General features: G+C 40.0%; 1 protein-coding gene and 1 long non-coding RNA gene across 4 annotated transcripts in view; one reads left to right on the plus strand and one right to left on the minus strand.

Moving 5' to 3' along the window:
• The window catches only part of CEP95 (centrosomal protein 95), a 28064-nt gene that overhangs the window by 1229 nt on the left and 1495 nt on the right, over window positions 1-25340 (minus strand). The window contains exons 2-20 of the mRNA XM_077833898.1: window positions 24537-24665; window positions 22070-22177; window positions 20045-20158; window positions 19046-19154; window positions 18415-18527; window positions 17153-17290; window positions 16436-16650; window positions 16166-16232; window positions 15280-15344; window positions 12486-12616; window positions 11755-11890; window positions 11056-11170; window positions 10083-10264; window positions 6758-6850; window positions 5550-5700; window positions 3772-3938; window positions 2780-2854; window positions 2094-2246; window positions 26-172 (exon numbers count right to left, since the gene is read on the minus strand). Of these exons, the coding sequence (XP_077690024.1) occupies window positions 26-172; window positions 2094-2246; window positions 2780-2854; window positions 3772-3938; window positions 5550-5700; window positions 6758-6850; window positions 10083-10264; window positions 11056-11170; window positions 11755-11890; window positions 12486-12616; window positions 15280-15344; window positions 16166-16232; window positions 16436-16650; window positions 17153-17290; window positions 18415-18527; window positions 19046-19154; window positions 20045-20158; window positions 22070-22177; window positions 24537-24665 (2408 nt within the window). The remainder of the gene's footprint in view (window positions 1-25; window positions 173-2093; window positions 2247-2779; window positions 2855-3771; window positions 3939-5549; window positions 5701-6757; window positions 6851-10082; window positions 10265-11055; window positions 11171-11754; window positions 11891-12485; window positions 12617-15279; window positions 15345-16165; window positions 16233-16435; window positions 16651-17152; window positions 17291-18414; window positions 18528-19045; window positions 19155-20044; window positions 20159-22069; window positions 22178-24536; window positions 24666-25340) is intronic.
• LOC144274804 (uncharacterized) lies at window positions 103-24957 on the plus strand. Of its 3 annotated transcripts, none has more exons than XR_013347961.1 (5): window positions 103-1110; window positions 7136-7325; window positions 17172-17309; window positions 21531-21755; window positions 24483-24957. It is a non-coding gene; the product is annotated as an uncharacterized LOC144274804 (long non-coding RNA). The 3 variants fall into 3 exon arrangements; XR_013347960.1 differs by lacking the exon at window positions 103-1110 and adding an exon at window positions 1128-1392; XR_013347959.1 differs by lacking the exon at window positions 103-1110 and having other exon boundaries at window positions 6753-7325.

Consider the following 25340-nt stretch of genomic DNA (forward strand, 5'->3'; position numbering starts at 1 on the left):
CTTGGATGCAGTCAAATCAGCCTACCTGATCCTTGTAGTAGTTCTCCATGGACTCTAGTTCATCCTGGTGTACTCTTCTTTGCTCAGCACGCTTTTCTTTACTGTAGGTTCTCAGCTCCTGCAGCCTTTGCTTCTGAATTTCTAAGCCTTCTTCAAATAGATTCTTAAATATCTGCCAATAATTAAGATTTTTAAATGTATAACCGAAGGAAAAATCCCTTCTGCTGGTGTAGGTTACGTCTAGCCCATGGGGTTATGTATAGCGTAGATCCAGCTTGCACATATAAGCCACAGAACTTTAGGAAGTGATCTTTGAAGTTACAAGAACCCCCTAGATTCTACTTTAATGTTCCACCTCCCCTACAGGCCCTTCTAAAAAAGTCTTCTAAACATTGGAGGGGAAGTTCTATTCTATAGAGAACTAAATTGCATTGGGAGGTTATGTTTGTCTCAATTGCATATAAAGTTTGCTGTTTACACAGACAAAGATGGTCTCACTTCTCACTGCAACTTGAGGCACAGTTCTCTCCTCAAATCACCACTAATCAGAGGGCAGAATCTGTTACACCTCAACATCACTGTGTTCATCAGGGTTAAAGGTATAACTGACAGCAGCATTTGCTCCCATCATTGCAATGAGCTGATGCATGAGTAGGAATAGAATTCAGCTTGCTCTCCCATAGCTGTTGAATGTACAATAGTAAATGAGATAAATGAAGTGGGTTTAACATTAAACAGGATCTAATTGGCTGAGGGAAGTGGTGTCATTTTTCAGAAGGAAAGTTTAGGTGGCCTTTTAAGTTCCCTCTAAGCTGCATGGCCACCCAGCAGTCTATGAAGTGCTGTGCACTTCAGGTGCCATTGCCACACTGCTCCTGCCCTCTGCCTTGGAGCCCCGGCTAGGTGCTCCTGGGAGCCTACTGCTTGCTGTGCGGGGGTGTGTGTGTGTGTGTGGGGCTGATGTCAGGGTATCCCCTTCCCCTCATACCCCTGTTCCCCATCTCTGCAGAGCAGGGGATGGGGAGGACATGACAGGGCTTAGGAGTGGGACCTCAGATGGAGCTTCCTGACCACTGCTGCTATGTCTGAACAAAATAGGCTTCAAGACTGGTGAGTACTGATCTATTTAAAGGGGCAGTGTGTATCTGTCTCTCTCTCTCACACACAAACTATGTATGTGTGTCTTTCACTCACTTTCCAACACATACTTATAGTATTGTTAGTTCCTGCAATGCACATATATTCTCTGCAATTTTATTCTTTCAAAGTGCTGTTATTTTAGTTTAACTGGTCTATGCATTTCATAATTTTTATTTCTCTTTTACTTAAATTTCTATGAGTGGCGAGTTCTAAAATGCCTAACCTGTCCTGGCTGGAGTAATTATCCCTATGGTAACTTTTTAAAAATATATATTCTATCTAGTTTTGTTTCTCCTGGTGATGCATATCGCCTTGATATTGGTGCGCATAACAAAATTCATTCCACACATGGATGGAAAAAATTAAAAGGAACATTGGTGGCCTTACTTTTGATACTAATAGAAGCATCCTCTAAACTCAGCTTTATGATCTCATTGTGAAGAGAACCTTTTTCCCCAGGTAGTTCTCTCTGATGTCCACCCTTTACTATGCTGGACCCTCCTTTTCAACCTTGGCTAAGCCTAGTAGTTTCCTTTGTTGCCTGACAGTGAAAGTTATCTCCAGCTTTTGTTTAGGTGGGAGGTGGCTGCTCTACTGTGTGTGGCAGAACATAGAGAACAATCATTTCATCTAGGACCTGGCTGACCAGCAGGTATGGTCCTGCACCTGCCTTCTTCTAAGAAGAGTAGATCCAAGAGCTTCTAAATTTCTACAAGGTCAAGGATGGTTGCTGCCAGAAAAACTATCAGAGCCAGAGTTAGAAGGCAGGAGCTAGGAGCTCCAAGGCCTGTGTTGTTTAGTTTACTTGGCCTCTAACTCTTTGTACCAACACTTTGATTTCTCAGAAGTCTAACTCCACACTACATAGTAAAGGGGGAAAGATGCTCACTCAATACTGGAGTCTCACCTAGGAGAACAAGAATGCCATACTTGAAGAAAGCACCCTCACATACCCTTTCTTCCCTTGTCCTAGCCCGCATCATTTTTGCACGCAGCTGAACGCGGTAATCCTCATAGTACTTCTTGGCTCGAGCAATTTGCTGACGTTTCTCTCTCATTTTATTCTGAGCAAACTTCTGCCGATATATGCGTTGCTTAAACTCTTGCTAAATAAAGAAAGATCAACAGGTATCAGACCACCAGTGCTTCCTGCAGAGGAAGAGTCAAGGCAGGGTTTTATGGCAAGCTTTAGTAAATAAATCAATATTAAGGAAATTCTCCCCACTTTACTACCTTGCACTACATTTAGGATTAGATCACTGTAGTATGGTGCCATCCACAGTGATGTATAATTAAGGAATCAGCACTTATGGTAAACTAGTGTTTCAAGGATTGAACTCACACAAGGAGAGACTGAGGTCTGTTCCTCTCAGTCTTCCATATTCTCAGGATTTGTTCCCTGTTAAAGCACCAAACTGCTTCTTTAAATAGTGAATCATCAGCATGTTTAGCAACCCCACTGTCATTTTAAGACCTCAGTGGCCACATACAGCAAACAGACTAGGTAAAGTCTTCAATACCATAGCTGCTCAGGAGGCAATAGGGAGCACCTTCCGTGGACCAACAACAGTAGGATCATTTTGGCTGTATCACCATGAAAGTGTCTCATGCTGTGTGCATCCTCTTTAGAAGAACATACCAGTCTCTTGTTATGGTCTTGATCTTTCTTTATGATGTCAACAAGGAGGTCATGCTTCTTCAGTGCTTCTTCCACCTTGAGATAAAGATGTCAGGTAATTGCTTTAATAAATTCTGCAGGATAGGCACTCAGTGATGGGACTTTTAACAGAGGAAAAATACTTCAGTGTACTCTGCCCCAAGTGGTTAAGAGAAAGGAAAGGGGAAAGATTCATTTAGCACTGGTGAATTAACCATTCCATGAGTTAGCAAATTCTGCATGCCAAGAATAGCTTTTAAACTACAGGGTTTGTATGTAATAGCACTTAGAGGAATTCGAAGTGCTTTACAAAGGTGAAAAAAGTATTCATCTTTATTGTAGAGAAAGTAGTATAGAAGGTTAAATGCAAGTGAGTGGTTAAGATCAGGAACTGAACCCAGGTGTCCTGATTCAGTCCCCCTACTTTAACTACTCAAGAGTGCCTCTTTATTCTACAGAGTAGCTCTTCCTTAGACAGCCACCTCTGCTGGGGACTGAGTGCTAGTTTGACCTAAATATATACCATATATTTGTACAATAAAGACCATGGGAAAACCTATTCAAATACTGAAAGATGAAAGAGCTGGGATAGAGAATCTGTAGAGTTTGCATCTGCAGTAATACAAGGATGTGGGGAAGCCCATTGCTTATAACATGACAGTGGGCCTGCTCAGTTTTTAAGTCAGGGAGCTGAGATCTTGATAGTCCTGGTGCTTAGAGAACCAGTCCCAAACTACTCCAGCCTCCTTAAAGTAGTCTCCATTTTAAAGAAAAGCAGATTTCAGAATCGATAGATTCCAAGGTAACATATACAAACTAGTCCCTAAGTTATGCCAATATCTTACACGGTATCTATGCACTTGGTTGGGTTTTATTGTTTAGTGCAATCATCCTGTGTCCAGTACTGTTGTGTAGCAGCACTGCCCTCAGTCAAGCCTAAGAGACTGTGTTCATACTGAACAAGAGGTTCTCACTTCACTTTGGAGTTTCAGTCTTGATCTATCTTTGCCAGAAGCAGACTTCAGTTGTTCCATCTGTGCAAGCTGCTGTTGCCACATTTTGTTCAAAGAGTGGTGGGAAATGTGCAGGTATGGAAACTCTTCCAGGAGCAGAGGCAGGAGGTCATTGTCCTTTACTTTCACTGCAAGATAAAAGCAGATCAATACGCTCCTAGAGAGCAAGTTTAGTAGTAGTTCTTCCAGAGAGCTTAAGTTCTAGCTATGCAAACACTTCAGACTGAACACCTTGTCTATTTAACATGCTGTTACTATGATGTAGCATTGTTCCTCAGTAGGATGTACTGTAGTCCTTCACAACATCCCCAAGGGAACAGTCCTAAGACAATCTTAGCTATTTTTCCTAGAGATCTATTTTACAGTATTAGAGGGTTGATATTTTTAAAAAAGCCTGGTCACCTACCCCTTTCTTTTCAAGCAGTATAGAACCCTACAATTATTTCCTTGCTCCTGTCAATCTCACTGACTGCATGTAGTTATTTAAAATAAGCCCAAAAGTTGTATTGGTGATAGCCCTATATTTCATAAATGAAGCAAATCATTGTCTGGATCCTCCTCAAATTCCTTGGAAATACTGCATTGAGGTAGTAGGCCCCAGGACAGGAGTAATGTCCTAATTAGGGATTGATTTGAGTCAGTTCTTTCACATTTCAACTTTATCACAGGTTGATCTGAATGTGAGATGAAAGAGGGATAAATACGGGAGAGGAATTATTGAAGCTCAGTACCAATGTGGACACAAGAACAAATGGATATAAACTGGCTACCAGGAAGTTTAAACTTGAAATTAGATGAAGGTTTCTAACCATCAGAGGAGTGAAGTTTTGGAATAGCCTTCCAAGGGAAGCAGTGGGGGCAAAAGATCTATCTGGCTTTAAGATTAAACTCGATAAGTTTATGGAGGAGATGGTATGATGGGATAACATGATTTTGGTAATTAATTGATCTTTAAATATTCATGGTAAATAGGCCTGATGGGATGTTAGATGGGGTGGGATCTGAGTTACCCAGGAAAGAATTTTCTGTAGTATCTGGCTGGTGAATCTTGCCCATATGCTCAGGGTTTAGCTGATCGCCATATTTGGGGCAGGAAGGAATTTTCCTCCAGGGCAGACTGGAAGAGGCCCTGGAGGTTTTTCGCCTTCCTCTGTAGCATGGGGCACAGGTCACTTGCTGGAGGATTCTCTGCTCCTTGAAGTCTTTAAGCTATGATTTGAGGACTTCAATAGCTCAGAGAGAGGTGAGATTTTTTGCGGAGTGGGTGGGTGAGATCCTGTGGCCTGCGTTGTTGCAGGAGGTCAGACTAGATGATCATAATGGTCCCTTCTGACCTTACTATCTATGAATACTTGGGCACTTATTAATGGAAAGAGTGCCCTGCAACCATGCTGAAACCAAGGCAGTGTAGCAGGGTGCCATTCAGATTGTGGATTTATATAATGAATGTACAGCATGCAGCTGCTAAAAATGTGGCTTGCACTCACTGCTTCCATTGCAACTTGTTCAGTATGCTGAACAATGGATAATGGATGGGTCACAGTTTGAGCTGTGCATCAATGGTTTGTGTATTTCAAAGCATTATCTTCATTACAAAAATCCAGACATCTGGAGGTCATAAGGGGAAAAAATGCTACAGCTGACTGGTATATGTTGGCCAGATGCCTTTATTCTTGGAGTTCACCAGATGCTTTCACAGGATGCCAGTTTTCCACCAAGTAGAGTTTTGTGGTTCTTACTCTGAGCTGCTTTCTTTGGCTTTGCAAGCCCTCCTCTTGGAATCCACTGGCTCTGTTTGGGAATCCGAGGTGTGGTTTTTCTAGAATAAACTTTCACTGGCTGAGGCATTTTTGGAGGTTCTTTAAAGATGTTTTCTTGGTATTCTTGTTCCTTAGGATGTAAAACAGATGGAGAACAGGTATGGGATGGGAAGAGTGGTAGTTCATATGGCTTCGATATCAGAACTGAAGTAGTGTTTGAGTCTTTATGAAGGCAGTTTGCACACAGTGAGGCAGATCCCTCACAGTAGGGCCAAAAATTCACCAAATGCAGGTCAGAGGATGGTGTGCAATGGAGGCTTGAAGCTCTCCTTTGCACAACCCTAATTGTGGGGGTGCTCCATGAATGGCTGCAATGGCCCCCAGGACTGAAAATACAGCTCAGATTGGCATGGCATACAGGCATTCCAGTCATGCTCCCTTTTCTTGCTACACACCAGCAGCACGTAAAATAGTGGTGAGAACCACTGTCAGCTCCATGCTACTCACTTATCTAAGATGATCATAGCAAGAGCTACATAAAGGCAAACAATAATGCAGTTTGGCACTTACAGCTTGTACCCTGACAGCTCTAATTCTAATAGCAAAGAAAAAAAAATGCTTCAAGAGTTAGGGGAAAAATCCATTTCCTTACTAGAGTTCTCCTGGTGTCCTTGCACATCCCTCACTACTTGTTTCTTTTGAGGCGATTACTTCAGCTATGCAAGGCACTAGTATTGCTTCTGTGGAATTTCCAATCTACCAAATGGTGTTAAGTTATTAAATCTTATTCTCCAATACTGCAGTACAAACTAGCCACTTGCCTACCAGGCTGGCTTAAATTCTTCCAGCCAAAGTATCTCACTACAGGACAAACTTAATACCAGAATCTTGGTCCTTGTGCAACCCCTCAGAGATGTTTCTGTAAGGATTACTAACTACCTAAACCCCTCCCCACCTTGGGGTTTATGTACCCTTAGAATATTACATACTGCTAACCATATCCACAAAGTAGTGTAGCTGAACAAAGCTGTTTACAGCATCTATTACACTAGTATAGAAGCCAGGGTCAGCATTGGGTCATGTCATTTAAAAGCATCATCCATGTAGCATGGATAGCAGGCATGGGTAGAGTAACTTTTAGACTTTTTTAAACAAACATCTAATTTATTCTTGTAAGCTTCACCTACCGTTTCCCTGGCTTTTGCTTTTAGCTTGGAGAGGCCCAGTTTCTCTCTAGCTTCAAAAATTCTTAATTCCTCTTCATAGGCTTTAGTCATTAGCTAGAAAACAAAAGAAGACACTCATTTTGAATTTCTACTCTCTGCAAAGGGGACAATCAGTCCAAAAGAAGTCACATAAATGAAACCAATTAGTGTTGGAGTCAAAAGGGCTTCTTTCACCTCTAGCTCACTAGGAAGCTTTATCCCTTCTTCCCAGACATGGACCTGGCCACAGTGGTTTATGCATTTATCTCCAGTGTGAATTACTGTAATTAACTCAAGATGAATGTGAAGATGCACAAACTGTTTAAAACAAAAAAATTGCTCTTGTTATCCATGGACTAGGTCACCATGAGAACAGATTGGTGCTCAAGTTCCTCAACTGGCTCCCTTCAAAACAATTTATGGATCAAGCCCCAGCCTCATTGAACACTGGATTTTTGATCTAAGAATTGTCAAGACAGTTGCATTCCTCTGGGACAAAGCATTCTCCATCAAGAGGATCCACATATGGAACCAACTTCCATGAGATCAGGTGACTTTACAATCAAACAGGCTTTAGGAAATGCAAAACTTTGATCTACAAAAAACACTTTCCACCATAATAATGGCCCTCAAAAAACCTGAAATAAAAATCAAACTAAAAGGTTACCCTACCCCAAACAGAACTTATACCCCAAAAAAGGTAAGCTAGAGACTTTATGAAATTCTTTAGGGACACTGAGCATTTTCAATGTAAAATAGACAGTCTGAGGGGTGGCCATATAAAACTGTAAAACATGTGTCCTATGCACAGCCATCAGCATCAGAGCGCAAGGTCAGTTTGATTAGCTACAGCTAAAGGTCATGCAATAGTATCTCCAGTGAAAAAGATTTGCCAAATATAAAGTTGCTTCTGTTGTAAATATTCATGATCAGTATTAACTGTCCCACACAAAGCTTAGACCTCAAAAGATAGCTTAACACAAGATGTTCAATAACTGTTTTTGTAATGTAGATAAACCATGAAAGGATTAAGCTCTTCTCCACCTAGGCATCTATAAACTGTGCTCTTCATTGGGGTAGTCAGTATTTTGGGTTGCCCATTGGGAATATTAATTTTGGGCTCACATTTCTTAAGAATGAGAATTCTGAAGCTACTCCATTACACGATAAGCTTGGGCCTCTGAGAGGATTAAAGTTCTGCTCACTCATGTGACTTCGCCTCTGCCAAAGATGAGGGATTCTGGGACTTGTAGTCCAGCAATCATGAAAACTATAGGCTGCAAAGAAGGCATGATGGACATATAGAAGGCCTACTTTCCTCAATGTGCCCAATGATGTCAGGAGGTGCTGTGAGCATCTCTGCCAAAGAGGAAATTAGGGAAGGACTAGATCAGGGGTCAGCAACCTATAGCACACAAGCCAATTTTTAATGGCACACTGCTGTCTGCTGGGGACTCCAGCAGACAGCAGCATGCCATTAAAAATCCTGCCCAGCCCAGCACGCTCTTCTCCGCCCCCCCGCTCTCTCCTTGCAAGGCAGGCAAGCTTCCCCCTCCCCCCTGCCTCTTCCACCAGCATGCTGGGTTCCTGCCCCTCCCTCCCTGCAGCTGATCAGCTGGTGGCCCTTGCTACAGAAGGGGAGAGGGAAAAGTGGAGCCGCAGTGCGCTCGCACACTCTGCTCCAGCAACCTTGGGGGTGGAATCAGTATATCCCTCCAGCCCCCTGCCGTGAGCTGCTCAGGGTGGGGGCTGGGAGCACCCCCACAACGCCAGCCCTCTGCGCTGACCTCTGCACCCCCCACACACCCTAGCCCTGACTCTGGCACCCCCCACAAATACCCAGCCCCCCCCACCTTGACTCCTGCACCCTACTCACACCCCCCCCAGCCCCCCATGTCCCAATTCTTACACCCCCCACATCCCCACCCTCACCCTGAGCACCAAACAGGAGTTTCTGCGCGTGCACACACTCTCCCACCTGCACCCCTCACACCAAATGGGAGCTGCCTAGGTAAATGCTCTACACCCAAACCTCCTGCCCCAACCCTGAGCCCCCCCCTCATTCTAGCTCCTGGCCAGACCCTGCACCCCAACCTGCGCCTTCACCCCCAGCCCAGTGCTCAGTGCACTCCCACCCTCATCTCAGTGCAAAGAGAGGAAGAGCATGGCTAGAACCAGGGAGAAGGTAGGTACCTACTCTATATGGACAGGGCCAGGACCCCAGACCAGCAGCGGGGCTGAGCAGGGCCGGCAGCCAGGACCCTGGCTGGCAGGAGCCAGCAGACGGACCCCCAGACCAGCAGCGGGCTGAGCCGCTCAGCCCACTGCCGGTCAGGAGTTCTGGCTGCCAGCCCCTTGCCAGACAGGGTCCCGGCCGCAGGCCCCGCTCAGCCTGCTGCCAGCCTAGGTAAACGGAGCCCCAGGCCAGCAGCATAAGAGCAGTATTTTAATTTAATTTTAAATGAAGCTTCTTAAACATTCTGAAAACCTTGTTTACATATAATAGTTTAGTTATATAATATATAGACTTATAGCGAGAGACCTTCTAAAAAACGTTAAACTGTACTATTGGCGCACAAAACCTTAAAGTGAATAAATGAAGACTCTGCACACCACTTCCAAAAGGTTGCCCACCCCTAGACTAGATCTTGCTAAGCAGAATGGGCTTAAGGGACAAGCCTGTGGACAAAGGCTGGAGAAGAACTGAGCAAAGAACTAGGAGAGCCCTATGTGAATTGTGAACCCCTGAGAAAAGGAAGAGATGTTCACCCAGACAAAGGACTGTACAGCAGAGGTGTTTACCCCAGAAGGGGAAGTGAGCCATAACCCACTTGTTCATGCATGTCCATTGCTGGCAAAAAGTTTCATGTAGGGGAATCCTAAACCATGGACTGTAAATAGTAAGCAAAATTCAGTCATCCAAGATAATTTAGACAGTTTGATAACATTTCCCAAGGTATTGGGCTGAACATTAAGCCTCAAGCAATTTTAGCAAGTTCATTTTGGCTACTGTGGTACACCAGGATTGACATCTTAGAACTATGGTGTCAGTTAGCAGTAAATGGACAGTGAAGATCCTTTGGTTCCCAGTTTTCCCTATTCCGCATACAGCTCACACTGCTGTAGGTGTTAAATGCAAGAGGCAGTGCTGCGCAGGTGCTGAGTTAATGCCTGTATCTTTGCTACATCCAGCCTCTTAGTAGGACAACTGTAAACTGAAAATAAAATTAATTCCCAAAATAGGCCAAATGCCCCACTAACCAGGCTGTAGGGGCATTCAGCTCTAATGCAACCCAGAAACAGTTACCTTTGCTTTTATTCTTCTCTGGTCCATTTCCTTTTGCAATTGCCTGCGCATTTTCCCCATCTGGCCTCTGGCATCTCTCTGAAGTGCATCTTCAAACTCAGAGTGAGGTAGATACCTGGATGAGGGTGGGGATGGAGAAAGGGACCGTGGTCTGCTAAGAAATCTTTTGGGATGTGGGGTGGCTGTGAAATAAAGATGCGAATGCTGTTATAACTAGTATCAGAAGTTAGCAACAAAAACTATAAGGGTGAATAGACTTAAATCCAGAAGCGTGCCAAATGTTCCAATAGTTAAATGGGAGCATTCTGCAAAGCAAGTAATTTTTAAAAACAAATACCCTTATTTTATAGTCCTCTGTCCCAAGCCTCCTGGCTCGTACCATAATTATGTATTTAGCAAGTCAGAAGTGCCAGAAGATATCACAATTGGAAGAAAAAGGCAGCAAAAATGTATTTTAAGAAGGTTCAATGTTAGGGCCTGCTATGGAAGTTGACAATGTCAGAGCTATGTTATAACATGGTTTGGTCTAGCACCTGTAGACTGGATCAAGCCATATAACAGTGTTACTACACTGTTACATAATATGATTATCACAAGTTAAAGACAAGGGATGTAACATTGTTATATATTAGAACTGGACATCTATAGTGTGTTATAGGAAGGTAACAGACCCATTTTTCAGTACTTCCCTCCCTCACAGTATGGTCAAGAGTAGCATTCTGAACTTCGCTCATTTGTTACTCTGTGTACTTCACTTTTTATTTCTAGTGAAGCTTTGATAACTGTTTACGTGTGGTGTTTAGTTAACACTTTACTAACAGGATTTTATATTTTTGGGCAGGTCACCCAATGATATAAATCTAGGGCTGAAGTTAGGCTTCTGAATCTATGTTCTACTTTCAACTTTAAGTGAGAAGGAAAGCTTTACTTGTACTTCACTCAGTGCTTAAACAGTTACACTCTGGATTGTTACCTTGGTGAGGTTTCCTTCCCCGATAATCCATTACACTGTCACTGTGCTGAGACAGTTTATCTTCATCTGTCAACATCTCTTCCCTGGGATGCTCACCCAAAGCTCTCTTTAACATCTATTGATTAGAGATTATTCTAGTCAGTTTCATTAGTTCATCCTAATAAAGTCTAGAATTGTTTAACAAAATTAGAGGTACTAGTTGTAGATTTCCTTTCAGTTCTGTTGTATATTGAACTCACCTTCTGAATTTCAGTGGGAATTTAAATAGAAACACATTGAAGAAATATCAAGCTAAGCAAAAAAAAGACATACTACTATAGATTTAACAGTGGTACAAGAATTTCAGAATGTCAGTATAAACTACACTATTGTGTAATATCCAACCATTAGTAATCCTAGTATTTCTCCTGAACCAAGCAGTAGTATTTTATTAAGTGACTATTAATGCATATTTTGCACTGTCACCAACATTTCTCTAATCCAAGATGAAATAACTCATTTTCTTTAAGATTATTTCTGCAGCATCTTCCATTCTTTTACATTGAATACAGTTTAGGTGTTTAAGTTCCTTTAAAAATTAATATATCTGTTAATCCTACCAAGATTGACCTGATTCCCTAGATTTTAGTTAGGCTTCATACACTTGTTACAAATGCTAGATAAATTCCAAAATACTATCAAGAATGGATTCCCACTTACTAAATCTAGTTCATTTAACCTGCGAGAGAGTTTTTCTGACATTTCATGCAGCTCTTGCTCAGATAATTTATCCTTTGCCCTTCTGCAGGAAAGGGGCTCCTCTCCAAATGAATTTGTGATAAAATTTTCATATCTGCTAAAAAAGAAAGGTTTTGTTTAAAAAAACCCGGACACATACCACTAAGGTTTCATTTTTGTCTCAACAAAGATTCATGGTCAAAGGTTACCATTACTTAACAGATCCAGAACTCAGTTCACCTTTTTTGTTTTAAATGGGATTAGAAAATTATATAGAAACAGATCTTGTGAGACAGAATTCACCTAAGCATTTATAGCAGTATTTCCCCTAGTTGTACAGTGAGTGTTTATAAGAATCAGAAGTCCCAGCCTCCTCTGGCTGCTCAAGCCTTTTTAGGAGTATTTGGAACATTTTTCCCCCCTAACAAGATACCAAGAACAGATTCTTACAAAATATTTTATTTGTATCTGTTTTAGAAATGGGTTTCTCTGTAAGAAGAAAGATCTGAGTTAAAAGGCCACTGTTAAAGGGAATAAAGATATTCTAGATCTTCACCTAAGTCTACACCTCTCACTCTGCCACTAGCACCAACCAGCTTTGGTTGTTACCTAGGCTGGATTCTGAGCAGCAGCCAAGAAGTGAATGGCCCTGTTTAAGAAAGCGAGCAGTGAAAGTCTCAGCTACTCCTTCAGCATAAAAAAACCTGACTTACCTTTTTCCACTAGACGGACTTCTTGTTTCAGGTTTTGTGATTCGTGCTACTGATATTACCTGGTCAGTGCCTGGTGAGATGTCTTGGTGTAAGCAGATAGTTGATGTATGTGAGGCATCCACATCAAGAGCCTGTTAGAGAAGAGAGGAGACAAGATCAAATTATGAACTTTCAGTGAAAGGCTCAAAGGTTCCGTAGATTATGCAGCAAATTTCTGGCATGAAGACGACCACCTACGAGAGTCTGTATGAACACACATCTCAAATCATAAAATCAGATGATAGTTATACTGCCAGCCTCCTGCTCAGGAAAAGGGTGTTGAGTGTCAGTGTTAAATCAAGTCAAAAAGGCAGTTAAGTCTAATAAAACTGAAATACTGGGAGACTTCAAGTACCCACATAATCTGGTCAAGTGTCACCATCGGACAAGAGCTAGAGAAGTGATTTCTTGACATTTGAAATATTTGTTTATTGGAACAACTAATTCCAAAGCACATAAAGAGGCTATTCACTTAATCCTCAACAACACAAAAGTTTGTTCAACAATTAACCATTGAGACCACAACAGAACTAACTTAGGGCTCAGACTGAGTAGGTATATAGAGTCAGAGACATAGCAGTATGCCATAATGCTATCTTATTATCAAGAACTTCAGCCCCTATTTAAAAAGCCTGACCTACAGCTTCCTACTGGTTTAACCAAGTGTCATTTATACCAATCTTGGTAAACTGGTGAAAGTGTCACTCCTGTTTAAACCTGGTTTTCAGCGGTTTAGCTTGCGTCAATAAATTTACAGATGCAATCTAAACCAACATAACCAGTTTTAAACAGATAGAAGTTTAGGGCTTGTTTATGCATAATAGGTGCACCAAATTAAGTTAATCAGTTTAGTTAGAAATCCCCACACAAGTTGGATTCATTTATCTCTTAGGGTTACAAATAATCTCAAATGTGAACATAAGGCATCTAATGGAGAGATTTCTACTCAGCCTCAAACAGTAGCTGAGAGCTGTAAACTTCCCCATTCATCTCTGCAACTCCTAAATGATCACTGGATCTCTGAGTTAAGTGTCAACAACATTTCCTAGTTCTTCCCTAACCAACACAAGAGAGGGATCTCATAGCTGCAGCATTCACCGTGAATGAGGTCTCATTTTGATGCCCCAAGTGGATGGTATTTGGGAGAGGACCACCATTTATTCCCTCTCCTGCCACAATTAAGGAGGCTTGCAGAGCCCACAAGCATATTCCAGCTCAAAATACCCAGTGGACCTCTGACTTGCAATCATATTTTGAGCACATTTAAGAACGTGTTTCACTTAATTAGAAAGTTTGAGACATGAAAAGTCAGCAGATGTTATCTGCCTTTAATCAGTGGCAGATAATAGGTTCATATTACCACAACATCTAGCTGTTGTCTATATCCTCTTGGTGGCAAGTAGTTGCATCATTTACCACTAACCAGACTAGTCCAGACCACTAGCCAGACATACATCTTACAGCAAATAGTCTGTAGACTGACAGCCTGGCACAAGAGCTTTTCCACTTATAAAGGGGAAAAAAAAAAACTGATTGGCTATCAATGTTTAGTGCACTGATCAGCATGTATCTAAGTTCATTACCTTCTCCTTTTGCTCAGCCACAGCAGCGTGAAGGGAAGAGTTATAGACTGCTTTGGGAAGAGTCCAGAGACTAAGGTTATGTCTGTGACAGCTGACTTGGGCTCGCGGGGCTTGGGCTGAGGGGCTGTTTAACTGTCGTGTAGATGTCCAAGTTCTAGGACCCTCCCACCTCTCTACATTGCCATTAAACAGCCTCTTAGCCTGCGCCCCATAAGCCTGAGTCAATGGGCATAGGCCAGCCACAGGTTTTTAATTCCACTGTAAAACATACTCACTGTCCTGCAAGTAACCCTTGTCGTAGCCGAAGGTAAAAGCCTAGAACTGCAATGTTAAGTTGGCTGATCTGGTTATAGTAAGACTAAAAACAAAGGTTTGTTGGTTAAGTTAGAAGTGAAATCCACTATATTCTGAAAGTCCTACTCACCTCCCATCAAAGCTTATCTTCTCATGTTGCCAAGTAGTAGGTCAGCCCCACAATGGCTTCAGCCATTTTTGGTGATCAACCAGCCAAGAAGTGCTTTATGGAGCAAGTAAACTTCTCCTGCTCAGCTAGTTTCCTAAGGACCTGCTCCCCAGCAGGCCCTTTGAGTGGAATGAAATCTGCTAACCAGTTTGTGGCTTCTGAATTATCCAGTTGTTCCAAAGGGCAAATGCAAGGACAGAAAGGAGGGGGAAGTAGTCTGGCTAGGTCGCTGACTGAGGCAAATCCTCTGTTGAAACCCAGGCAAGTCACATTTTTCTGGAGATACCCGACTCTGGGGTGTGACCAATATCGTAAGATACTAGGCAACGAGGAAGTTAAAATATTCTTCCCAAACATCTTTAGATAAATCCAGCTGATATGTAGTAGCTGGGTGCTTTTGCTGAACTGGTCAACAATATAAATGTCAGTGTTTACATCATCAGGAAGTGCTAACATCCCATTGAGAAATGACTAGTGTAGTTTACAATCTGCCTGTAGACACACCAAGTCAACACTGTATCAGGTCACATTCACAAGGTTTTGAAAAGAAAAGCAGCAACAAGTTTAAGAGGAAAGCTTCATTTCTGCAAGGTAGTAGGAATACCAAAAATCCCCTGCACAATTGTGGGGAAATTCCATGTATGCAGGTTTACAGCAACTCTGCCTAAAACATATATTGATTTTACAAATAGTGGAAAGTCATAGTTACCTTAGCCACATCATCTGTGCCGTTTCGCACATCTTTTGACACTGCCTTATCTCCAACTGGAGAAACTGGCAAAAGAAACAGCAGTGTTTACTGGATTATTTATTCTCTACATAGCACTCAAGTGTAGTTAGTGATTTACAGAACAAATACAAAAGGCATGGACCCTGGCTCAAAGAGCTTACAAACTATTTGTCAAAAGAAGTGTAAAACAATAGGGGAAGGAAGACCGTAATTAGGTGTGTGGCTATTCAGTTATGGCATGCACACATGGATTTTTATTTTTATTTTTTAAATTTAAGGAGAATTGCTTGTAGGCTTTGAATTTTCAGGACTGTCATCTGAGAGGGTGATGCTATGGAAACTGGAAAAGTAGCCAGTGTCTCCAAGGCAACAGAGAAGTTAGAAAATAAGCACTTAAAATTAAGTCTTGTATATACTAGGAGGGTTTAACCATGCTTTCTGGAATGGATTAACAGTTTGTCTTAGGCTACATTCATAGTTAGTTTATTCTGCACCAGGTCAGCTGCACCTTTTGTTACTGAGTTTCTGTAAAACAGACAAAGCTTAAATGGATTAACTGGAGGGGGGGGGGAAGGGAAGGGAAAGGGAAAAAAACAGTTGAGCAATGGACACACTTTACTTCTCAGCACAATAAATCCTCTTTGACTATGACCTATTTTCACTCCCCTGGCAGACATTGTGATAGAAGTGATTTGCTCACATCTGTTAAGAAATGTGAATTTAGTAAGGTTTGAACAGCAAAACACAGATTAAGGTTTTCAAAACAATGTTTCCCCCAATGCCAATAAGATGAATTCAAAACAACAAGCACCAATATTTAGCACTCCATTAGAAACAGTTAATATGAAGCACAACTTGTTCTTACCAGGGGCGAGTCTCGACAGAGGAACAGTATCAGAAGTAGTTGACTCCTGTCTAAGTGGTTCTGTAAACTGCAAAGAGAAGTAAAAATGCATATTAAATTAACAATTCAGTATTCTTCCTGCTGAATAGGAATGTTTTGACAAGGCCATAGATTAATAATCCATTTGGAGATACAGTCCAGATAGATAACTCATTAATTCCATTCTAGAAATGCAATAGAGAAAAGCTGAAGATATTTACTAATAAAACCAAGTAAGAGGTTTTCACTTACAACAGAAGCTTCAAGTCCATGACTGTTAGCCGAACCTGGGGACTGTCTGGCTGAGCTTTGGTATTCCCTTCCCATTGAATAATGAGACCTGGGTTCAGGAGGCTGATATGGTGGTTGCAAAGGAATAGCTGGGCGTATGGGCTCCCCAAGTTTTTTAGCACTGGAACTCAAACTCTCTTTGAGAAATTCAGTGGAATTAACAGAATCCATTGATCCTTAAAGACAAATATGCAAAGTTTATAGTCTCAATTAATCCATTTAACAAAAATGCCAGCTGGACACTTTCATTCAGCATCATCTTTGAATAAGCATGTTACTCCTCGATCATTTTAGAGTTTAGTACACATAAGAGACATTGACAGTAACTTCCATCTTTGTTGCATGCTGCAGAATTTGGATTTTGGGTGTGAGAAACTAATTAGAGAGAAGAACTGATTTGATAATTTAGCATTAAGTTAGTTGAACAGTCATATGAACATCTGTGTTTTCTGATTTATCAGGTGTCAGACCATTCAAATTTCCTCCAAAACTGAAATAAGGAAGAAAGGACAAGAACTACTTATAGAAGTAACTCTAGATAAAAAAAATAAGAAGCTTTCTTTTGTCAGCTACTGTATTCCTAGTCTCAAATCCATGGCTGTGAGGATTACTGCCAACAGAACTAGGAAGGCTAAAGAATTTCTAAGGTACTTCTCAGAAAGTCAGAATTTCACTCACCTTCCCTCTCTTTTACAAGTGCTCTTCTGCTGCTGGAAAGCTGAGTAGATGATGCCACAGTAGCCCCAGAGTCTTCAGGTTCCTTGATCTCCTTAGACCTCTCTCTCTCTGCCGGCAACATTTCAGGGAGCTGGAACTCTGGAAATGATTTTTGAAAGTAGGTTAAACTTATGTTTAAATAATTAAATGTATTTTTACTATTGGCTCTGTGTTTATACAGTGTTCATATTGGACTGAATTAGTAACTAGCAGTTGATGCTCTTCACTGCTATAGGGACAGCAGAATGTTGCAGGGGGAAGTAGTAATACTTCTAGGAATTGTATTTATCCATCACAGTATGCTACAAAACTTTTACTCACAGATTTGCTCAGCTACTATTGTAGGGGAAAGATAAGTCAGCCTCAGTACCCATTCAGTCCTTCGCTTTGCAAAGGAAATTATCAACAAAAATCCTATTGGTGTTCAGAATGAGCCCAATTTAAGTGGCTCCTATTACCAATTCCCTAAGCCATCTGGTTCCCTTAAAGAATGTTTCTGAATTGCCCAGACTCCTACCAACTGTTTGCTGTAAGTAAGCTTAAAGAATAATTCATTACTAGGTTTACATATTGTGTCTTGAAGCAACATTGTTACAATTTTACATTTCATACTGTGATAGTCTGAGGCCATCCAGTTATGCTTTCATGTCCTCGTGAACTGGGTCTAATTCACACTGTTTTGCTATGTAGTCCTTTTTTAGACAAAACCCTCAACCAGAAGGGATAGATAATGGTCAACTCTAAATCAGGTTTGAAACCCCTAAACTCTAGGGAACCAGATGTTTCCATCTCAGCAGGATCACCTTATCTTGACATAAGTACACTGGGTACCATGCAGTTCCATCTGTGAAATAAGAACTATAATATAAGAGTATCCATCTGCTATTGGCAATTATTCAAAATCCACTGGTGTTACTTGTAAGAGTGAAGATTTCTCCTGACCTAGGTTTTCTCCGACCTACAGTTATGCAGGGTACTTTATGCCAGTTGACTTTCCCTATCTGCCCCAGAGGTGGCTTCATCTCAGCTGTGCTAACCATATACAAGCTGAAACATTAGGGAACCTTCAAAACAAAAGGAGCTATAAGCTTTTTGCTTTACAAGCATGTTCCCCACTCCCTTCATACATTTAAAAATACTAAGCACTTTTGACAGCGTATGTTTGATTGCTAGAAGAGTACATGTCCATATAGAACACTCTTAAAGGTATATTTTAAACTCACCTTCCTTTCTTAGAGAAAATGAATGTGCAGTGTCCCCAAGCCTGATTAATTCACTAGTAGATTCTGATCCTTCTACCTCCCAAGATGGGACAAAAATATCTGATTGGGAAGACCTAAGAGGAACACAACGCAGCAGATCTATTAGCAGTAACAGTCTTTGCTTGCCTAGGCCACAAGATGGAGCTGCAGATGAATCCTAACTCTACATCTTCAGTTAGCTGGCCTTTACTTTTTAGAGGAGTATGATCAGTTTCAAAGTAAGCTAATTTAAAAAAAAATCATGAAAATAAATGTAGTACAATTGATTAACTAAGCCTCAGCAATTTAAATTAAAAAGCATGCACTGAGATGACAATGGAAGTTTGGAACATAACTCAATACTGTGCAGATTCACCATTAAAGGTGGATTAAAAAATTTTAAAACTGCAAGTTGTCTAAGGGTTTGCAATGCAAACACATACTTGATCCAAATTTTAGATCTCTTGCTCCCCAAAGATGACCAAGCATTCCATTTGATGCTTTTACTAAGTATGTTTTTTTTATTTGCATTGTATGAACATGCTAGACACTTTATAGATATGTAAAAATACAGTCACTGTGCCAACTTTAAAACATTCAGAACCAGTCTTACTCGGCAACTGATGGAAGTTTCAGAGGTGGCACAGGTTCCTTCAGGTCACCTTCCAGCTGCTCTTGAAGCACCCTTTGAATTTCATTGTTAGCTAGCTGGTCGGGTTCATCTGTTTATAATCAAAATTCATTTGTTAATTTCAAGAAAAACCACACACACAGGATGGGTATTACTGCCAATATCACAAGAAATAATTTGACAGAAATGGCAATTTTAGACTTAACATACTGTCAAACTGTCATACTGAACAGGTTTGTATATTTTGGTTTAACAGTACAGTTTATATTAATATAACAACTTCCACATGCACCTTATTCAATAGAAGCTTCAGTGGTAAGTTTAGAGAAAATGTTAACACTTTCACACTAATTCATAAAGTTGTTAGGAGATGGTTTCTGCCACAAGAGAGCCATGTTAAAGGAGCCCTTTTTTTTTTTTAAAAAAAAGGCTTCACCTTTTATTACCGTATATTACCGAAACTAAAAGATTTTAAATCCAAACTTTCTGTTCACCAGGATTACTGAACGAAATGGAACAATAAGTACAAAACTTGGGAAATGAAAATAGATTAAGTTCCACTTCTGTTTGTGATCAGTTTCAATCCCTTGCTTTCCTGCAATGTTTGGATTACAAACATTGCAAGCAAAGTTTTAAATCCCAGCAAAAATCTGCTTAATTGCAAACACTCCTGTTCATCTTAGGTATTGTAAGAACAAGGTTTACAAAGTCTATTTTCCATAGATGATACTAAATGGGTATGGGCTTCCTCAAAAATATAGTTGCTAATCGGGGGAGGGCAAACTTAATCTAATACTAGGAGCCTATTCCATCCTTAAACATACAAAGAATGGTGTATATATGAAGGCGGAACTTACGCTTCAGTATGGTAGCTTAATAGTAGCACAGGAGTATGCAGGCAAGATAAACAGTCTATCATAATAAGCAGCAGCAGCACATATCATCTTGAACTGAGATACCTTTGTTAGTCTATTTACTCACCCCCATTCCGAGAAGACGTTTCACTGATTTGTTCTGTAAGATATTCAAGCAGGCCATCAAATATTTCTAACAGATTTCGGATAGATTCTCTCTCTCCTTTCACAACGTTCTCTCCTTAACAGAGGTTACTATGAATTAGTAATTAGAGCTTAGAGAAAAAAAATTAAACTTTAAAAATGTGTCAAAATCTTGGAAAATCTGTTCAGAGAAATGCACATACAGATATCAACTCAGAAAAAATTTAGCCAGAGTTAGATGTTTGGGTCACTGTTGGATGTTTATTTCTGTAACATATTTTAAGGTAGGTGGCAAACATCCTGAAATTGTACATTTTCTGTTCCAACAATTCAAAGCCTAACCTCACTGACACTTTTCATCAGCTTTCATGGAGCATACTAGACATCAATATTACACGCTGCATACTTAGTCTAGTGAAAGTCACATTAGCAGTTCATCCAGTTTCTACAGGGTAAACATCTGCTAGAGCAGGCTGTTGAGATCTTTGCCTACACTTTGTAGCTGGTTCAGCAGGTAGTATTATAGTCAATATGAAACTAATGAAAGATTCCTGCCTTCAGTTTGTTGGGGAACTTGGTAGGATTCTCATACATGCCTGCTACTGCACAAACCAACTATTAGCTGGGAAGGCAGGATGTAGGAGTCTTTCAAAAATATCAGCAATACTCTGTAGACATACCTACCAGTCAGCAAGAGATGCTGTTAGGAGGAGAAGGTTCCATCCTCCCTTTTTAGGGAATCAGTTATTTATACGATACTATTGGTTTTCGCTAGCCAGAGTAGAAGCCCCTAAAAACCCAAGTCTTCAACGTGTCCCACCCAGCACAAAACTGATAATCACTGTGTAGGCTCAGATTTCAGAGGACTTAGATGCACTCCAGTTATTTACAAAAAGTCACAAGCAACACTGCAATCTCCTTTACAAAATGTCAATCTTCAGAGCAAGCCAAATATCCAGATGGGTATTAATGTATAATTGCAACCAGAATTTGAACTATTCCCTCAGTATTTCACTGAGGATGTTTGTTAGCACTGTTACTGTTAAGAGATTGACCTGGTTTTTATTTCAAGATACATTGTTCAGTAAAAAAATTCTTAAATTGGGACTCATTTCAAGTAAGATTAAATGACAGGCTTAAAAATGGAAGGTCTCAGAAAACCCTGGGATTTCAATTTAGAAAATTAAAATATCTAAATAACTATTATAAAAATTCACATTGTAACATGAATGTCATAGCAAATATATTTACTACTTTGACAACATCCAATTAAAATCAATTTTAAATTAAATAAAATTGAGACCATATTGGCTATTTCTCACTTGAATTAGTACAAATATTCATATTTTGAACAGATTCAAACGTACACAACTACCTATTAGCTAGACAGTTCATCTTGACTTGTCTGTTTAAGTATCTGTTCGAGTCCAAGTGTTTACCACCACAATGTGTTTCTCCTCTGTTGCCAGGTATGGCAATTATACCCCCAATCACACATTCAAGGCTTCTTCTACTGTTTCCAAGGTGAGAAGGGAAAAGACTCTTCTCATACAACCTGACACAGCCAACCACAACATTGTTCCAGCTGAGTGGAAGAGTGTGACTTGATGCAGAAAACAAGATAAAAACTGCTATATATTCCACTAGGAGTAATTAGATGTCTGCAGTGTCTCAATCCAACTGGTAGCTTCAAGGTAAAAAACTAATAACCTCAACGTTGATTTACTACTTTCTACACTGCAATACAGTACATATGAAATCCAATTAGGTGCTTTAATCTAATTTTTTAGTTATTTGCTTGTTCTCTAAATTGATGGCCCAGTTTTCAGACCAAGACTATTTTTGGGCATAACTCATTGCACATGCACAATTTTGCATGCAGATATGGAAACACTCTGAAAGATCAGATCCTTGCTTATAAAAAGTAAGTTGAAAGTAAGGTCTTAGGTATTTTTCAATCACACATGTATACTCCTCATTTCTGTTGACTATGACTGTAAGTACTCACCAGTGATGTGAGACAAGCTGACCTGCAAGTAGTCCAATGCCAGAGAATCTATTACTGCTTGCACATTATGTGCATCATCCTCTTGGCTTTTGGGAGAGGCTATGAAATCTACAAAGAAGAAGCATTACATCATACTACAGCCTACTTGAAGGGGATAATATTCTGTGTAGGCCCTAAAAGCGGCATAGTTGTTTCTAGTTTATTTGCAATGAAGTTAAATGCAAAGATTGTGTAAAGTAAGGGTGGGAAACCCAATTGTCATTTTGTCATAGGAAAACAATTCAATGGTTACTGCATATAAGCACAGAGCGTGCACTCAAATACATAAACAGATAAAGAGCCACTGGTTATAATTCACATGCATCTGCATTCAGTTATGAAACTTGACTTAGAAGATAAAATTGAATAAAGTAGTATTTTTCTCTCAGCTTTTAGTACAATGGGAAAACGTAAAAACAATTTAAATTTTGGGATCTTGACTAGAGTTTGTTGTATTTTGTTTAAGGTCTCTCTCTTCTGTACTATACCAGCAATGGTGTTACATGAACCAGTTTTTAAACACTTTAAAATTAGTTTGGATTAACAGGCTTCAGAGCATGTCTTCATTAAGATGTTTTTTTAACCTCAAATTTGATTGCCAGTTAAAGCAGTTAACACCTTTGTAAAAGCTAGTCTGGACATTCCCCAAACATTTGTAGTTTACCCCAGCGTAAAAAAGGTTTACATACAAAATTGCTCAGCACTGGCTTAGTTCTGCTGCCAGTGAAGTCAATGGGAGATTTATCATTGATCTGAACAGGAGTTTGGCAGAGGTTTAGTGCTTTTGAAAAAAAAATCACATTCTAGATATGTAATACTAAAACATTTGAATAGAATAGGATATGATTCAGCATTAGCATTCCATTCAGATGAACTGGACCAGTTCTTACTTTTCAGAGCTATTGTTTTAGCCTGTCTGTAGGCCCTTCAAGGCCTGGTCTACACTAGAAAAGGTTCATCAGTAGAGGATGGTTTGCTAACATAACCCCAGCTCATACTGACAAAACAAACAAACAAACAAGAGTGCTTTACCACAATAGATGATACCAGTTCAGCACCAAGCAAAATAATAAGCTATACCAGCAAAAGCACTGTGTCTACATTAGGGCTCTTGTTGGCAAAGAAAAATGGCTAAAAGCCCACAATCTTAACTACATTGCTATGCCAGCAAAAGCCCTACAGTAGAGATGGCCCACATCAACACTGCATTGAGTCATATTCTTTATGTTTTCTTCACATCAATAAAGAACGGATAAGCAACTTAAAACAAAACATGAAAGCTTAAATTCTTCCAAAACTAATGGTTCTACCAAACTGGTACTGGTATGGCAAATTACCAAATACCAATGAACCTTGGTTACGTTTGGGATTAGTGTTATAAGCTACATCCAATATAGAAAGTAGAGCAATGCCAACAGCCCCACACTACAGTAATTTTTCCATTGCTCTGGTTTAAGAAAAACTTCTGTTATAAGCATGAAATTTGGGAGGGGAGGGAGAAATCGTTTGTAATATGATCCCACCTGAATCTTGTAATAAAATTCATGATAGGAGGCTTACATCACAGAAGGTCAGTAGAACAGAATTGAACAAGATTATACATATTTGATTTTGTAACAGACAGCTGTCCTGCTGGTACCTTCCACCCAGCAACTTCATTCCCAAATTCTAGCACTACAGCAGCCTTGTCTAGAATAGGATAAGAGGCGTATTAAAACATCTTTAACATGTTTGAAAGTCCATGGTAGATAAGGCTTTTAAGGGTCTGTCTTTTTGACAGCAAAACATTCTTTACTCAGGTTAGGTAACTCATTTAAAATAACAATGATATGGTAACTTTGCTTGTAACTTGGGTTAGCTGTTTGAGTTAAAGGCAAGAGGGGAGCCTGGAGTTGAATTTGAGCTGCTAACCCCAGATACAAGCCAAGTCAGAGTGTCTCCGCTGCTATTTTACTCAAGTTAGCTAACCTGAGTTAACACTTTTCCTGTGTAGACTTATCCTAACATATACTAAGCTGCTGAAGTTTTTAAACCAGATTAGCATGGTTTAGAGGCAGTGTGCCTTGTCCATACTAAACTTTAAAACACAGATAGCATGTGCTACCATCACACCTTTAAATCCTACTGCAGACAAGGCCTCACTTGAGTAGTTTAGGAACATTTAAAGAGTACACCAATCTTGTATGCACTAGATTTTTCAAACCTGTTTGTTTGAATGTTAAGCTACACAATATGTTTACATGTTGTGTACAGCTGGTATTCTACTGGCCTGAGTTTACTTTGTGATTTTACTTTTGAAAATGGGTTATTAGAACTCGAGAAATTAATAATTCTTCTACTACCATTGTGTTTGTTTATATGTTTGCATTTATAGAAACGAAGAAAGCCACCAGAGACACAAGTAATGATATAGGATCTCTGTTCCTACCTGGTACTTTTTCTCCCAAGATTGACTCATAAAGTCCAACAAATACATTAGCATCACATTCTGTGAGCTTTGTCACATGCAGATTTACATGACATTTCATGAGAAGATCATTGGCGACATCAACCCATTCTATTAAAAAAAGTTAAAACATGCAAATGATTTAGCTAGAAAACAAATACAAAATCCTGTCTCTGTACAGTATGATGGAAGGAGACGATCAGCTAAAGGCTCATGTAACAGGTTTTGCGAGTAGAAAGTGTCTTTTTATGCCTGTTAAACTCTAAAGAAATTATTTATGTACTAGTGGGAGAAAAAGACAGGAGTGAAAGACAGCCCTTTGTCACCCAAATTGCTTTTCATTATGGAAAACTGTATTCTTTGATATTTGGGCAGAACAATAAAGAAGGACAATTAAATTTAATATGACCCTTGATCTGACAATTCAAAAAATTCTATTGTTATTAACTAAACAATACAAGAATTTGTTTCTTTCTATTAGAGATCTGAAGTTTATGGCAATGATCCTGCAAGCCATCCACATACAGAATTCCCATTAATTTTAAGGATAGATGTGTCCAGAGTGCTTAATGGATCAGGCCAGTTTTTTGTATTTTCCCTTCAGAAGCCAGAGCAAAAGCTGCCAATAATGCTCATTTTCCCCAATCCCAACACAATCCATACATTGCAAACATCACATCAAAGAGTGCAGGGCAAACTTCGTCTACTGGCCTAGTACACCAAGTAATTTTATGTAATTTTTTTCATGTTGTGCCAACATATAGAAGGAATTATTGTTTACATAAA

This window comes from Eretmochelys imbricata, chromosome 14 (assembly GCF_965152235.1).
Source record: "Eretmochelys imbricata isolate rEreImb1 chromosome 14, rEreImb1.hap1, whole genome shotgun sequence".
Lineage (NCBI taxonomy): Eukaryota > Metazoa > Chordata > Testudines > Cheloniidae > Eretmochelys > Eretmochelys imbricata.